The following is a 16,500-nucleotide window of genomic DNA, read 5'->3' on the forward strand; positions in this document are numbered from 1 at the left end:
CAATGTGGATACAGAGTTCAATCTAGAGCGACAGAGCTATAGAAAGTCGTGGGTGTCCTTTCCTTCCACACGCTCCGCACTTTGTGGAGACCCGCACTCATTTTTGTCTTTGGGCAAAAGACTGGAATGCATAAAGGGGAGAAACAGAAAAGAACTAAAAGCGAAGAAATGAGATGGGGTACTTTGATTTTGTGTATGTCTGTTTAAGCATCCGAAGAGAACTAAAACCAAGGCAGCATGAGAGGAAAACATAAATATCCACTGACATTTATGATCAGGAAAAAAAAAAAACCACCCCGCAAAGTTTATCTGCTGAACAGAAGGCAAAACGAACAAAAGCAGGTGAAGATAAAAAACCAAAGAAAAGTAGAAAACAGCAATAAAGTAAGACAATAAGAAAGCTGAGATTTCCAAAGCAAGGATGAAAGGTGGACAGAGCCATCCAAAAGGCATGCATGAACAACACACACCCAGACTGTTCGGCTCGCCGTCCGTCACTCCGCTCACAAAGTGCAGAGCAGCTGCTGCTGCGACAGTGAGGGTCAGGACTGACTGTGCTGTGTGCTCAGGCCAGAGGTGGACCGGACCAGGCGTCAACTAGACATGAAGAGCTTTCGTCACAAAAAGACTTGTGTCACATTGTTTCCTGAAGGCGGTGGGACAACCTGGGGCGGAGAGTGGGGGGGCCTTGGGGAGGGGTGGATCTCAGACATGGGGCTGAAAAAACAGAGGGCGGGTGGAAGATCAATGTTCAGTGCCTTACGGGCCCGTTGCTCCGGGTTATGGAGTCAGAGATGTCCAGGAAGGCAGCGCGCATCAGGTCAAAGGATTTGTCAGACAGGGATGCCACATCGTCTGAAGTCATCCCCTTTGTCTCAATCTTTGGAAGGATCTTCAATCTGATGATTCCTGCAGGGGCAAAAAACCCCAAAAAACTTTAGAGTCAGGAGTCTCGGGGAACATCAAGCTGTTGTTTTAATGTTATTGTCATTTGACCCAACACAAATTAAAAAGTTGAGGACAGTTACCTGATTTGAACTGCTTTTCTTTCCGTAGGTAGAAGTTGCTGTAGGAGGAGAAAACGACAGGTATGATGGGTACCTGGAAGAAAAAAAAAAAAAAAAAAACGAAGGCAAAAATAAGAAAAGAGACAGAAAAGAAGCCCTAAAAGGAAATGCTTTCTAAACCAATCAAAAAAAGGCCGAAATGCCTGATTAAACCAGCAGCACATTTCTTCAAACACACACAAACTCAGCATGACACAAGCATTCTCCATCTCCTCCACTCCCGCTAATAGAGGCCGAGTTGCTCTGTCTCAAGGCCCCGAGTGGCCCTTCAGCGGGGCTGACTGAGCCAAACGCGGCTCCCCCTGGGGGCTGTCCTGTTTCCACTCAATCCGGCCGGCCGGGTACGAATGAAAAGGCTGGCCTAACTCAGCAGAAGCAAATGCAGAGAGAGAAACAGTCTCAAGTGTGTAAAAAAGAAGAAGAAAAAAGCCATCAGGGAAAGATGAAACAGACTGTATTCAACACATTTCAAATGGAGTTACTCGGGCACTTCAAATGCAAACAAAGTGCTTTTGTTAACATCCACTAAACACTGTTTGGAGAATGCGTTAGCAAGCGCTCTAAAGCGTAAGAACCTCTTACCAAAATATTAATGTGTTTTCTAACGAGGAGCAGCAGGGCTTTATTTTTGCAGACTCTGGTGCATATCTGAACCCGACTGATATCGATCTTCAGCTGCAAGTTACAAAATCTGGGTTCACACATGCACACACCGTTGTAGCTTCATGGCTAGGTCTCATTCGAGAGTGTTTTTCTTTTTGCGTATGTGTAATTTATCCCACCTTTCTGACCCCGAGTGTTGCTATGAAAATATGAATTAACTGGAGAACAGAGACCTCCCACCTGCATGCACGCAGAGATAAAGCTCATAAATTTGCACAGCTGAGCTGCAGCCATTCTGAACTGGAGGTCATGTCTGCTGCTGTCCCACCAATCACTTTGTGAGAGCGCACTAGCATTGTGTCAAACACAATGCTGAAAAAATATCATAGAAAATGACCTGGCTGCAAGCTGTGCTCTCTACTAAATTATGATTTCATAATTTAGTCTTGCCCCACATAAGTCTGCTAGCTCCCCCACATGTCTGGAATCGGCCCCCTCACTATTGGGAACCCTAAGCTGGCAGAAGCTTCCTGAAATACCAACAGAATCATCACAGCCTGACAGAGTAAAGAGAATAAACAGGATGTTTACATGTATGGATGAAGCAAAAAGCTAGAAGAGCTCTAACGCTCCTTCACTCTACGTACAAGGTAAGATTTAAGATCTTTAAAGCAAATAAATAAACCTACTTGTGCCTGCACTGCCAGATGGAAAGCACCCTTTTTGAAGGGCAGCAGGTCGCCATTTTGGTTACGGGTTCCCTCTGGAAATACCCACAGACGAATCTGTGAAAGTCATAAGACAAGGTTGATTTAACCAGCTCACATTCTCTAACAAAGACTACAACAGAACCTTGAGATGAAGATGTTTCTTGTGTTAACTGGAGGCAGGTTACCTGGTCGTCCAACATGGTTTTGGCGGCATCAGCCATCACGCTTTTGGCATCGCTCGTCTTCTTGCGGTTGATGAAGACGATCCCGCCCAGCCAGCAAATGAGGCCCACTGTACCGGCATAGATCAGCTCCTTCTTAGCAATTGTGGTGCAGCGGTCTGGTAGGATCTCCATCAAGCCTGAGAGACAAAACGAGACTTAACCGTCAGGATCATGAAACTTTTAGAACCATCACAGCTACTGTATGTACATAGTGGGGTTTTTTGGTTTTGGCAAAGAAACAACAGCTCATCATTTCCATTTCCAAGATGTCTTTGTGCAGTGTATGAGAGACAACTGTAGTACAAACAGGGCTTGGCTGTACTTCCATGTAATACCACTTTGAACCGCAAGATGGTGCAGTAAGTCCAATCTGCTATGTCCAAAATGAGATATACCAGATGTTAGCTCAATACTTGTAAAGAGTTCATGATTCTATCACACTCACCCGACTTATTTTGGCAGCTAGAAGAGCACAGAGACTGCAGTTTCTCAAAATTAAACATATTTCAAATGTCCATAAAAAAATAAAAATGTAATGCTATACTACAACCTAGTGAAACGGTGACACCTTGTGGTGACAGTTTTCACAAAAACTACTTTTAAAACTAAAATATAAAAATAATAAATTAAAATAAAAGTTAAAGACATTGCAGTTAAGCGCACAGCTTTCTACGAGCAACTGCTTTGTAGCTTCAAAGTTTGCTAATATGACAAGTTACAGAGAGTCAATAAGAACTTGTACTATAATAAATTGTCTTCCTTTCAGTCATTAAATAATACCCCAAATGCAATGCACTTATACCATAGAGACTTTAAAAATACGCCCTCTCAAAGCAGAGAGTCCACCTCCACGAAGAGCTGGATATGAACCCTGATAAGTGGTCAGAATGGGATATTTGTAGCACCGCTACATGTCTGAAGTGGCGCTTTCTTAGAAGGGGATAACACCCAAACTGAAATCACATGTTTCTGCCTTTTGACTGGAGCTCATTCAGAGAAGGATCAGTGACCAGATGAAAACATCCATGCTTTGGCCTCTTTGTCTTATCTCTTTATAAGATGTTACTCTGAAAACAGCAGGTGAGCAGATGCATTTAAACCAAGCTGAAAAAGCAGCTCAGAAAGGTGAAGAAACTAATATAACATCTGCTCTAGGATCAGCATCTCCTAATGGCTGGGGTGAAGCAGTCGGCATGGCAACTTGGACGCCAAACAAACCGCATGCTGAGTTTTGTCAGTGCTAATTAGACGCCTAGCTCTCCTCCTGCTATCACTACCCTGGCCTTGAGCCTGCCCTCATCACTCACCGGTGCTGAAAAACCCTCTCCCCCACACACTGATGGAGAGAAACCGTCCCTCAACACTCAGGTTTAGAACAGGGAAGAATGAGATACTGTTAAAAGACATCTCAACTATCAACAATACAAGCTGAAGAAAATAAATAAAAGAGGAATCGAAGCCTTTCTACAACATGCTTTTGTTTCCGACCAGTGTGTAGCTCAGACAGGGTTCTGCGAGGCCTACATTTCATTCATACAGTAAGTGATCAGTATGTAAAGAATGTTTAAAAACCCATACCAATGTAACAGGTTCTTTCTGTGCCCGTGCTTTGTTTCTTCACCAGGTTTTGTATTATTCAGCTTGCTGAGAAGCAAACAGCATGTGATCCTGTATCAACAGAGGTTGTGAAAACTGTTCTGTTCTGACAAGCACTGTGTACCAACACAAAGCTGGAATGCAGTAATCTAACAATTGGCCTAGTTTTAACATGCCTACTGCCTGTCTGACAAACCAGAAAAGGTGACCGTTGCTTAAGTAGGTGGGAGTGTAAAGTGAGATACACCTGGAAGGCCTTAACATTCGGTTCCAATAAGTTGTGAGTAGCCTGTGCAGACTTTCCCTTAATGAACTGAGCTATAAAGCTGTAGATGGTGGCACAGCTAAAGTCTTGCTCCACTGTTTGCTGGCTGAGAAGAACTAAACTGTGACAGGATGAGACCAGATCACAGTCTGGCTCCATCACGGCTGCCGCAGACAATCTTGCAGTCTGATCACAAAGTGTTTTCGCATGGCATAACCCACAATGTAGCTGTCATTATTTACATATTCCCCAGTTCCTGTTTGCATACAAAGGAACGAGCGTTAAAATTGGAGTACGGCTCAGAAATAGTAGCTACTTAGATCCAGAAAAAAAGGAATTGTTATGTATAACCATTGTGACATAGAATAATGATAGTAGTAGGGCTGGGCCATATTATACCGTTCCCGGTAATACCGGTATAATGTTAGGCAACGATAGGAAAATGAAATATCGCGATAGAATGGGAGTAAAACGCGCATGCGCAGTGCCTTTGTTTTCATACGCACATGGCCGATTGTTGAGTGAAACAGATGAACCAGAATTGGTTTGTAAAAATGGTGCAACTTCCGTGATGTGGAACTGGTTTGGTGTTTGTCCATCAGATACACGACAAAGCACATTTTTTTTGCAGAACATGCAAGCGGCCGTTGTTATTGTCGTATTTGTCGGACTAAGATGCTCTTAAATCTGGGAGTAATCTGGGTCCTAAACTCAGTAAGATTCAGGTGAAACAAACACTACAGCATCACTGAGAGTTAAAAACTATCTAAATTATTTCATCTTTAATAAAACGATCAGCATTGCTGCTTTACCAGGTGTAACTATGAAGTTTAACTTCCAGGCATCCATGAAAACAAAATTGATTACATTTAACGGAGTTAGAAGTTAGCAGGAAGCTAGCGGAAGTTAGCTCGCTAGTTTCGCTAGTTACCTAAGCATGATATAGCATGTTCTGACTGAGAGATTTCTGAAAAAATTCAAACGTACAGCTCTGCTATCACTTCCAACATAAATGAAGACAGGAAACTAAACAGCAGTGACGTTTGTAGGGTTACTGAAGTTGGGCTAGCTGGTATATAATGATGTGCTACGTGATCGCTAGCGACACAGCTATGTTAGCATAACATAAACAGTGAAGCTGGAGGACGAACACTAACACTTTTCCACTTATAAAAGTTAATGTTAAGGTTCCTCATGGTTAGAGACAAATGCAATCGCATGGCAGGATGCTGTAAACGGACCAAACTTCAGTCAGGAGAACAACTGAGATAATCCATCCACAATACGAGGTTAATCATTAATATACTGCAACAACATGGGAATAGAGCAGCTGTTGCCAGAGAATTCAACATTAATGAATCAATGGTACAGAAATGGAGGAAGCAAGAAGAATGAGTTTAATAAAGTTTGATTTATCTGACTGCTTTGTTTCGCTTAATGTGCCTTATAATCCTTATGGTCCGAAAAATACGTACTGCACACTGCAGTTTAATGTTGCAAAGCACCTCTTTTTAACTTCAGTGGATATTATACATGGTTATGCTCAGGATATGTCAGCCCATTTCTACTGGAAATGCCTTTTGGTTAAACTGTCAGCAAGGAATTTGCATTTGCACTGTTACATTTTTATAAAGCTTTAATGTACATAAAAACCAGCTTCTTGTTTAAGTGAAAATAAATGGAAGGTTGTCTTTTTGCACTAGTAATGTTGTGGAGTTGTATTTTGTCTCGCATCAATTATATCGTCGGTTATATCGTTATCGCAAATTTTCAAATATATATCGTGATAAATATTTTTTGCCATATCGCCCTGCTCTAGATAGTAGTATATGACTTTCAAAAGGAGAGACCAAGGATAAAGTTTGACACAAAAACAAGTTGCATCTGGTACTACATGTGCAGGAACTGAGCCAACTGCAAACATCTGTACCAGTTAGCTGGTTGCTTTTGTGCTTTCACACAGGCTTGAGTTTAGCTATCACTACATGCTGACCAGAATACAGGTGACATGAACTCTTCTGATATTCAAGATTCGTTCTTGTATTATTTAATATGCATATTTTGTGGTTTTGCCAGCGGTTTGCATGAAGAAGCCAACTTGTCTGTAGATACCGGGGAACTAACCACAGACTGGTAGTAAAACTTGAAGAAGAGCGATAAACTGGAGCTGCAAAATGCCTCCAAAGTAAAGTTGGGCCACTGAACACATTTCCAAAAGCACAACATTTTCCTATTTTCAGTTTGTGTTTACAATTCAAATTTTCTTAACTGCTTGGTGAATAGTTGGCAACTGTTTGCAGACAAGTTGGCATCATCCATCTTACAAAATGTACAGGTGACGAGAGTAATCTGCTAGTGACCAGCGCAATCACAGTAATCCTAAACCTCTTTGTGTTCAATTTCACCAAGACACAAAAGCGCCTTCCTAAAGCCAGTAGGTAAATACATTTTTAGCCCTATTGGGTCCCTGATTGGTCTCTCGGCCTGTGTGATTGGAGCAGACATTAAATTAGCCATCAGTCGACGAGGCTCAATATCAGCTTTTCCTTTCCTACTTTAGGTCATGAGGTAGAGATTTGTCACATGTACCGTATATTAAGGTGGGATTCAAAAATTCCCATGGTTGGAGCTTAACGGTAGGGCTGGGCGATATGACCCAAAATTCATATCTCGATATTTTTTAGCTGGATGGCGATATAAGATATATATCTCGATTTTTCTTTTTAAAGCCATAAGTTAAGAACAAAAAGAGAGTTCTTAGTCACACTGTGTCCCAGATGTCACACGGGCACTTTTATTTACATACAGCGTAGATATTACTCAAAAATAAATTATCAGCATATATTAAATAATCATGGTCCATAAATAAAAGAAAACAATGTTGTTTTTGTGCATAACAAAAAGCTCACAATTGTGCAGTCAAAATGTAAACTAATAGACGCTGAGCATAATAACAAAGAGACAGATTTCACAGCTGCACCACCTCTCTGAACAGGTGCCATTTGTGGTCCTTATACACACACAGTACGTATCACTCCGCGAGGCTCCTCCCCGGTAGCCGTAATCCTCTGACAATCCATCAAGCGGTGCAGCTCCATAGCTTAGCAAAGTCATATTAAAACATTTGACAGATTGCTGAGCGCTGTGTACCACATAAAATCGGTTCGCGGTCAGTAAGCACAACCAGAATTCATACATAAGGCGCACTGTCGATTTTTGAGAAAAGGAAAGGATTTTAGGCCGTGCAGCCCCTCTGGGCTGCATGTCGTTAGCGCGGTTAGCTCGTTAGCGCGGTTAGCTCGCTAACACGTTGACGCCATCCAGCCCCACGCACGGTAACTCGCTAACGGAGATTTTCCGCTTTCATCTTGTCATTGCCTGCAGGTGAAGCTATGGGGGAGGGGGAGTTGTGTTCAGTGCAGGAGAGGCGAGGCCGAGTAACGTTGCGTAGAGACAAAAGTGGACGAAAGAGAGGCAAACCTGCGGCTCCACAAGTATAATTATAACGTAACATAGACTATATCGATATAAACAATATTGTCACATCTTATATCTCGTATGAAAATATATCGATATTTTTAAAAAACTCGATATATCGCCCAGCCCTACTTAACGGTACAATTCTTCCATCTGGGACTCATGCATCTACTGCAGAGGAATGCTGCTCCTCCAACTAAAATGTTCAGGACCGCATGCATCATATCTGGTATCAAGTTGCTCAGGATGAACTGGACTCACTGTAAAACAACTCTTCCCTGGTGAGGATTCTCTCTTTTTCCTACTCTTGGTTTGTTTTCTTGAGTCTGTAGGGCTTAAAAGCACAAAAACTACAGCTGAGACAAATCTGCCGTCCGCATGACTGCCTTGCTTCATTCTTCCTCTCAGATTAAAAGTCGGTGTATAGTGAGAAACAGATGAGACACGCTGTCACTGCTAAACTTTCAACACGTTTCAATCTGATGTTTATGACCATTTATAAGTAGAGAGTTGAATGTGTTTCAAATAACCTTTAAGTGTGTCATCAAACAGGCCTACCTGGTGACAGAGCAGTAAAGACATCCTGCATGGGTGCAAATGCCCCAAGCAGGATCCCAGCAATTCCCAGCCAGCTGGACCTTTACTGCACACCCTTCTCTTTATCCACATGCCCTTTCTATCTGCTTCACCAATTATATTTTTTGCTAAAATGCCAAAAGAAATTGATTGTATGACTGTATTTGAAAGCATTTAAATCAATATCAAAAACGTCCGTCTTCAGAGAAGCACTAAAAGACTCACCCAAAACATCCAGGGAGCTCTGGTGGTTCGAGATGACGACATAGGGACCCTCGGTCTGCAGATGCTCCCAACCGCTCACTTCAAATCGAAGACCCAGCAAATACTTGACGTGTCGAACCATGAAACGGATGATCCTAAAAGAGAGAAAAAGGTTAAATACAGTGAGTATGTACTGGTTACTTATGATGCCAGTGTATTGCATATTACTAACCAAAGCCCTGTGAAAGGTAGAAACAAAAGCGGAATGTGTCAGGCAATATAATCACAACTATCTTTAAACACATAGGCTAAATTAATCATGTTCAACACCCCTTTAAGCATTGTTTTTTTTCCTGGTTGGGGAAATAATTACTTTCACCAAGTATAACGCTCCAGTAACCATTGACAAAGCAATGTTCATCCACCTGCCTCAAGACAAACATTACATAAAAGAACACACAGGCTGTGATTAGTCAAAGTAGATGCACATTTTTATTTATCTGAACATTTAATTTTTTTATCTCGTTGCAAGATAGTCACTATCTGTCTTACTCTGATAGGCAGGTAGTGAAGAGTTCGTTTATCAGAGCTAGTCTGCTGACAACAACAAAAGCAGCCGTCTTTTGACCTTACAATAACTCACAAAACTATAGGCTTCCATGGGAGCGCTCTCCAAGTATCACAAAAAAGTAATCTGTTTGCAGTTAGGGTTAAAAGAAAAAAAACATGTTACAAGGAAATTTTACTAGAAACTGTCAGGTAGGGCTGCACGATTAATCGTTAGAAAATCGCGATCTCGATTCATACTTCTGTGCGATCTCATTTCCAAATGACAACGATTTAAAAAAAAAAAAAAAAAAAAAACGACGACTGTACCGCATTTTTATCCGGGACGTAATCTGCATGAAAACAAGCGCTCACTCTTCCTGTTCAACAAATGACAAGGGCGGAGCCTTATACCACGTGATACAGAAGCTGTGCTAAAATTAGCAGGGAAAAAACAACGGAGAGCACGTCAGAGATGACGAAAAAGTGACAGGAGAAAATCCGTCCCGGTCAACCACCCAAACATCAATAACGGGAACCTTATACAGCGCTTCCCTATACCCGTCGAACTCCCGCAGGCACAAAGAAATTTTGGAGGCTGTTACTTATCACCTGACCAAAGATATGGCTCCCATCAACACTGTGCAAAACCAGGGATTTAGGAAAATGATCAACACCCTAGATCAACGCTACACAGTGCCGTCCCGCAACTATTTTTCTATTGTTGCACTACCTGCTCTATACTCGCAGCGTCGAGCAACGGTGGAGACGGAATTTCAAGCAGTACAACATTTTGCGGCAACAACAAAACGTGAGACATTTGTTGTTTTTATGATTATTTATTGTTTTTATGTTCAGTTTCAACTGTTGCGAAGTTAATGTGCAGTTAATAAGTGCAATAAATATTTATATTGGAAAAGAAGCGAAGCTCTCAATTTACCGGTCGATCTACGTCCCTACCCTCACCTGTGGCCACGAGCGGTGGGTAGTGACCGAAAGAACGAGATCGCGGATACAAGCGGCAGAAATGAGCTTCCTCCGAAGGGTGGCTGGCCTCTCCCTTAGAGATAGGGTGAGAAGTTCGGCCATCCGGGAGGGGCTCAGAGTAGAGCAGCTGCTGCTCCACATCGAAAGGAGCCAGCTGAGGTGGTTCGGGCATCTGACAAGGATGCCCCCTGGGCGCCTCCTGGGTGAGGTGTTCCAGGCATGTCCCACCGGGAGGAGGCCCCGGGGCAGACCCAGGACACGCTGGAGAGATTATATCTCTCGGCTGGCCTGGGAACGCCTTGGTATTCCCGCGGATAAGCTGGAGGAGGTGGCTGGGGAGAGGGAGGTCTGGGCCTCTTTGCTTAGGCTGCTGCCCCCGCGACCCGGCCCCGGATAAAGCGGATGAAGATGGATGGATTGGAAAAGAAAATCGTGAGAGAATCGTGACCTCAATTCTAAGCCAAAAAAAAAAAATCGTGATTCTCATTTTATGCAAAATCGTGCAGCCCTACTGTCAGGGCATTCGTGACCTGAGGTTCGCTGATGCAATGAGGCAATGGACAAGGAAAAAAAGGGAAGAAGAAGAAAAAAAATTCAACAGAAACAAGGTTTTTTTTGGGCTGCACTGTGCATGATTACTCAAGTTCAATAATGACGTGATTACTGTAGCTGTTTGTTAGTCAGCATGTGCTTGTTTATAAATGTGATTTGATGATCTAACAAAACCATTTTTTTAAAGCTTTTCTTTCCCCCTTGCAACTATTAAAAGCCTGAAACTGTCTGATCCACCAGATGAGATCTATTGGGACTTGTAAAGCTTAACCTTTATAGACACAAACATGATAACAGCTCTGACCTCTGTTAAGACAAATCCAAGGTGCCCCTTGGCTTGGAAAACTTTCAGTGTGATTCTTAACAACCATGATGTGCTCAGGCAGAGTTCACACATCATGCAAATGCTACTTTACATTTGCAGCTGAACAATCATACTCCCATAACATTCTCCATGCTAAACTGTACCACTAATTTTGGATAGCAAACTAGCTGTGTGACACACTAAAACTGGCTTCTGTCAATAATCTGAATGAAATTTCTCCGAAAAAGAGCAGAGGCACTACCAATCCGGCCTCAGGAAGAGGCTATACATAATACTATACATAATACTATACATAATACTATACATAATACTTACAAAAGAGACCTTGCTCATCCCTGAATCATATTCCCTCTGTTTGCTGTCACAAAAACAACAAACTATCCTTCTTGTAACATGGGGTAGTTTTCTTGCTAAACCAGCTATTACAGGAACCAAACTCACCTTCAACTCTGCTTTCATTTAAGCTCAGTTTCATGACTGTACACAAAATGTGTCGATGGACTAAAACATCTACCTAACTACTTAAAACCATCTTTGAGCAAGTTTCAGCCATAACGTGCATCTGATGCCACACATACTCATTAAAACTACACCACTAATGCTAATAATGTGCCATGAAGGAGCAGCTTTAAGGATTTAGGCACATCCCAACTCAATACTGCCAACTCGAAAGCAGGAGTGTCAAACATAAGGCTCAGGACCTAGAATTGGTCCAGCAAAGACTCCAGTTCGGTTTGCTAGAGGGCTTTGGAAAATATGAAGGGCAAAATTTTTTATACTTTTAACTGTATTTTTTTTTTTTTTATAAATTTCACACCCTTTTCTGCTGACAAAGGCCTCACATGCAGTCTTTTAAGAATTTTATAGTGATTCTACTCTACACTTTAAAAATTAAATTAAAAAAATAAAAAAAGAACTACCAGATTATTCTTTTTTCAAATATACACTGGACCTAGTTTCTTACTAAAATACAGCAAAAAAAAAAAAAAAAAAAAAAAAGTCTTGAACCACAATTCATGTCTTTAGATTTTGGTAGGAAATATAGGACATAAGTACTGTATTTACTGAAATGTGCAAGCATACATGCAACTACAACATAAAGAGTAAAAAAAAAAACTGAGTTTGCGCAATTCTAACAAGCTGCAAAGTTAATATTTGGTATGACCAGCTTTATTCTTCAACACAGCCTAAACTCTCTTAGACAATCGTTCTTCACCATTTGAACAATTTAAAATTGGTTCTTTGATAAGTTATAATGTGTGGACATAACAGGTGCCCTTTTTTATGTTTTAAGCAACCTTCAGGCAGAACCATTACTCAACCACTTCTAAATAAAAATGCAACACAGTCCGGCTCCTTATAAGCAAAATATAAAGTAGTAAGTGGTGGTACGCTATTTCTCAGCACTATCTTCTGATGACTGTAGTAGACTTTGTTTCCACTTGCGCTTGACTGGTAATCTACAGGAAAAATGTTGTTAACCTTTAAACTAGAGTAGTCTTTTGGTTATCTTACAACATAGTGGTGCAGTGATAACACATTCGGTCTGAAGTAAAAGCCACAGGTTATGCAACGATATAGTGTTGCAGCAACTCTATGTTCAAGGGTAATGAGTGACCGCTGTTGAATTATATTTTATGATCAGTCCACTAAGCATTTACTTTGGTTCACTTCATTATCTGCAACCCTGAGAGTGCAATCAAATTTGAACAAGAGGACAAATCATATGCAATGTGGCCACTCCAAAGGTCAGCCTGACCTGTTTTGCCAAAATGTAAAACTGCCAATCTTATTGAGTTTACTCACAAGTTTAAGGTGAGTAGGTTGTCCAAAGGACCGGCATCTAATCACAGTCTCAGGGTGACAGAGCTAACAATTACTTCCATCAGAAATACTATGGCAAAAAAAAAAAAAAAACTGGTTGTTTTCAATACAGTAAGTTGAGTGGAAATATTACTCCTTTACGAAAAAGACAGGGCCACTAATCTCCCACTGATGTTCGACACCATTACACAGCACAGAACATGAGCTCATGCAATTGTGAGTGAGAAAACTAAACCCGTCCTTTATCTGTTGTCATGAGATCCTACCTAATAACTAACCCATACCCAGAAGTAGCCATTCACATAAGTGACGGATAAAACAGTTTCAATTAAACGTAAATTAATGGATGTGTTTCAAGAAATGAAAGCACAACCCAAGCTGTAACTTGATGCTTTACAGATGTTATTGAGTGAGCGAACTCAGGGATACCTGCTGTGGCCTACAGGTTTAATTCAGAGGTAAAGTGACTGGAAAGCAAGTCTTCAGGCTTTGGTGTAACAGTAAATTTAGGTGACAGAACCCTCTGAATTACAATGCTCTCTCTTCCAGTCCTGTCTGCCGTGTAAAATATCCATCCAAAAAGTCTATTCATTCATCTAAGGTCTGACCTCAGTTCGGTCACTTTGTCACAGACAACCGGTCCAGATAACCTCTGCACTGATAGAACGGTACACTGGTGCAACATGACACCACTGGCACAGCTAACATGACTGTGACATTGTTATTCCTGGAGCACTGAGGCAGTAAGGTCTACTGTTGTAACCGACATTGCTGCTGTCAGCAGTTCAGGGCCAAGTGAGGTTGCATTGAGGATGGGTCTCATAACTATTCAGTAACCCAGCTCCAATCAGGGGAAAGTGCCATCTGGCATCTGTCTCTTCAGGGTAATTACTGAAATGCAGTCATTTGTGTGCAGCAAGCCATCACCACTGACTAGATTTAACCAACCACACAACAACACCCCCTACAACGTGAACACCAACACTGAAGATGCGTTACATTCCTACAGTAAGGATCAGTTTTGGTGACTGATTTTGGTGTCAGGTGTAAAATGTTTAACATTCTGCCCCCAACACAGATGTAAACTGAGGCAGATAATCAGAATCGTGTTTATTGGCCAAATATATGTGCACACACATACAAGGAATTTGGTTCCGGTAGATGGTGGCTCTCAAGCACAGCAATGTAAATCACTCACACACACACACACACACACACACACACACACACACACACACACACACGTGTCTATATATACACATTACACATACATACACAACGCTGTGTAAACCAACTATAAATAACTAATCTAAACTTATATACATAAAATACAGAAATGAAATGAGGTGGAATAAGACAGAAATATAAAGTTAAATCAGCACTACTAGTAACTATGGATTCAATAAATGAGTCACTCCTTTATACACACACACACACACACACACACACACACACACACAGATTTAAAGAGACAGGACAAATTGAGCGGATACAGTGCTGAATTACACGTTCAGAGGGCACAAGTTAGTGGATACTTGTATGGGTTGGGATTCTAAGAAAGTGCCTGCAGAAAATACATTGAAAATATCTGTCATCTAAAGATATTATTGCTTTTCTGGCGTTAAGATTTACCAAACATTAACCCAGCATGAACGCAACGTCACATTAGCGCCCTGATTTTTAGCTAATGTCCACACGCCGCTACTGCCAATGTGCCAAGCGAGCTAATAGTAGCATACGAATGATAAAGAAAACTGCATTAAGGATTTCTTCATTTTCTGCTTATTTATTTATTTCAAATTTCACACAGTTTGGCAGGAAACACCTCCTGCGCCACATTGCTGTAACGCCAACTTAACTCCTCGCAACAATGAGGCCATTATTGTTTTTGCTGAGAGTAAAAACCCAAATGCTTCAATATAAACAACCACGGTTGCTAGCCAGCTAACGAGCTAGCGAGGGCTAGCTGTCAGACGGCGCCGCGAGCGACATTTCTGCAAAACTCACCTCATGTTTTCAATGTCTCTGCCTCCGCTCTTTAGTATGCACAGAGGTATACCGATGAGGGCCAAGACCATCATCCAGGCCACGTAAAAGAACTTTTTGAAATAAAAAACAAACGTGCTGCTGGTGCACATCAGGAGCGGAATAATCATGAGCAGCAGCAGCGGTATCATCCACAGCACATCCATAGCGAAACCGCCGCAGAAACTAGCAGCAGCACTGACTTACGCGGGGTGTTTCTGGATGAGGAAGCCGCTAACGGTTTCAGCCAGCTACGGTGCAAGGGACGGAGGGACGGACCGCAACCCCGACAAACATTTACACAGTGAAGTATTCCCTCAGGAAACCACGGCAGCAGCTGTGCTTCACTCTGGCCCGACAAAATGAACATGAAGCGCTGCTCATCTGTTGCTAAATGGTATCATGAGGTGGAGTCAAATCGTCATCGGTTGTGAGTTTTTCTATTTCCGGTTGCTTGACCACTAAATGGTCCGATGTCACTAGAGATAGTCAAGTATCGACAGAGATTTGGGCGTTACAAACCACACATCAATTATTATGCCAGTAGGCGTTTAAACTTGGAAATAATTTCTAGGTACAGCCACAGCTTTCCTATTTATTTATTTGGTACGAGTGCATGTTCACAATTTTTTATTCAGTCTCCAAATGGTCATCCTTACTTACAGTAGTTTCACAGCCGATTACAGCACACCATGTGTAATTGGATTAGCAGTGATAATCCAGTCCTCAGCTATAATCTGACACTGTCCGTAGCGATGATCGTGAAGTTTCAGCGACGTCCAAGAGCTCTGCTTGACATGATTTGGAAGATTAGGATCAATCGGTCATTAATCCTAATTTAATATCCTAAGCAAGGACTTTAAACTTGGCACTAGAGGCAGTAGCAAGGCTGTCTAATTTGCACTTTGTGTAAGCAGTGAATAAAATGTAATGTGTAGTCTTATGAAAACAAAACTGTGATAAAAAGGTTAATGGAATATTTTGATCAGCATGTTTTTTTGTTTTTTAATTGTTTTTTTTTTTAATGTCGACTTTATATTACCCACAAATTAAATGACTTAACTGTGTTTACAAGTTGGTAATGTTTGCTTTTTCACTGGTAGGGTATGATGGTGTTTAAACTGGAGTTTAAGCAAACACACTGGTCATGGGTGAAATATTCAAACAGAAACCACAGGCTCACTCTTTCACTGTAAAAGATGCATGTATAGACATCTGCACACTTATACAGTGGGGCAAAAAAGTATTTAGTCAGCCACCGATTGTGCAAGTTCCCCCACCTAAAATGATGACAGAGGTCAGTAATTTGCACCAGAGGTACACTTCAACTGTGAGAGACAGAATGTGAAAAAAAAAAAAATCCATGAATCCACATGGTAGGATTTGTAAAGAATTTATTCGTAAATTAGGGTGGAAAATAAGTATTTGGTCAATAACAAAAATACAACTCAATACTTTGTAACATAACCTTTGTTGGCAATAACAGAGGTCAAACATTTACTATAGGTCTTTACCAGGT

The 16,500-nt window shown here is 41.4% G+C and overlaps 1 protein-coding gene across 1 annotated transcript; it reads right to left on the reverse strand.

The window, feature by feature from the left end:
• Nucleotides 1–521: 521 nt before the first annotated feature.
• On the reverse strand, nucleotides 522–15,405 carry agpat2 (1-acylglycerol-3-phosphate O-acyltransferase 2 (lysophosphatidic acid acyltransferase, beta)). The gene is made up of 6 exons (XM_026173307.2): nucleotides 14,964–15,405; nucleotides 8,744–8,877; nucleotides 2,566–2,741; nucleotides 2,360–2,455; nucleotides 1,029–1,101; nucleotides 522–909 (listed from the first exon to the last, which is right to left on the reverse strand). Exons 1-6 carry the CDS (start codon nucleotides 15,146–15,148, stop codon nucleotides 752–754), a joined length of 822 nt encoding a protein of 273 aa, XP_026029092.1. The 5' UTR covers nucleotides 15,149–15,405; the 3' UTR covers nucleotides 522–751.
• Between the last annotated feature and the right edge of the window lie 1,095 nt (nucleotides 15,406–16,500).

Source organism: Astatotilapia calliptera, chromosome 7 (assembly GCF_964374335.1).
Source record: "Astatotilapia calliptera chromosome 7, fAstCal68.1, whole genome shotgun sequence".
Taxonomy (NCBI): domain Eukaryota; kingdom Metazoa; phylum Chordata; class Actinopteri; order Cichliformes; family Cichlidae; genus Astatotilapia; species Astatotilapia calliptera.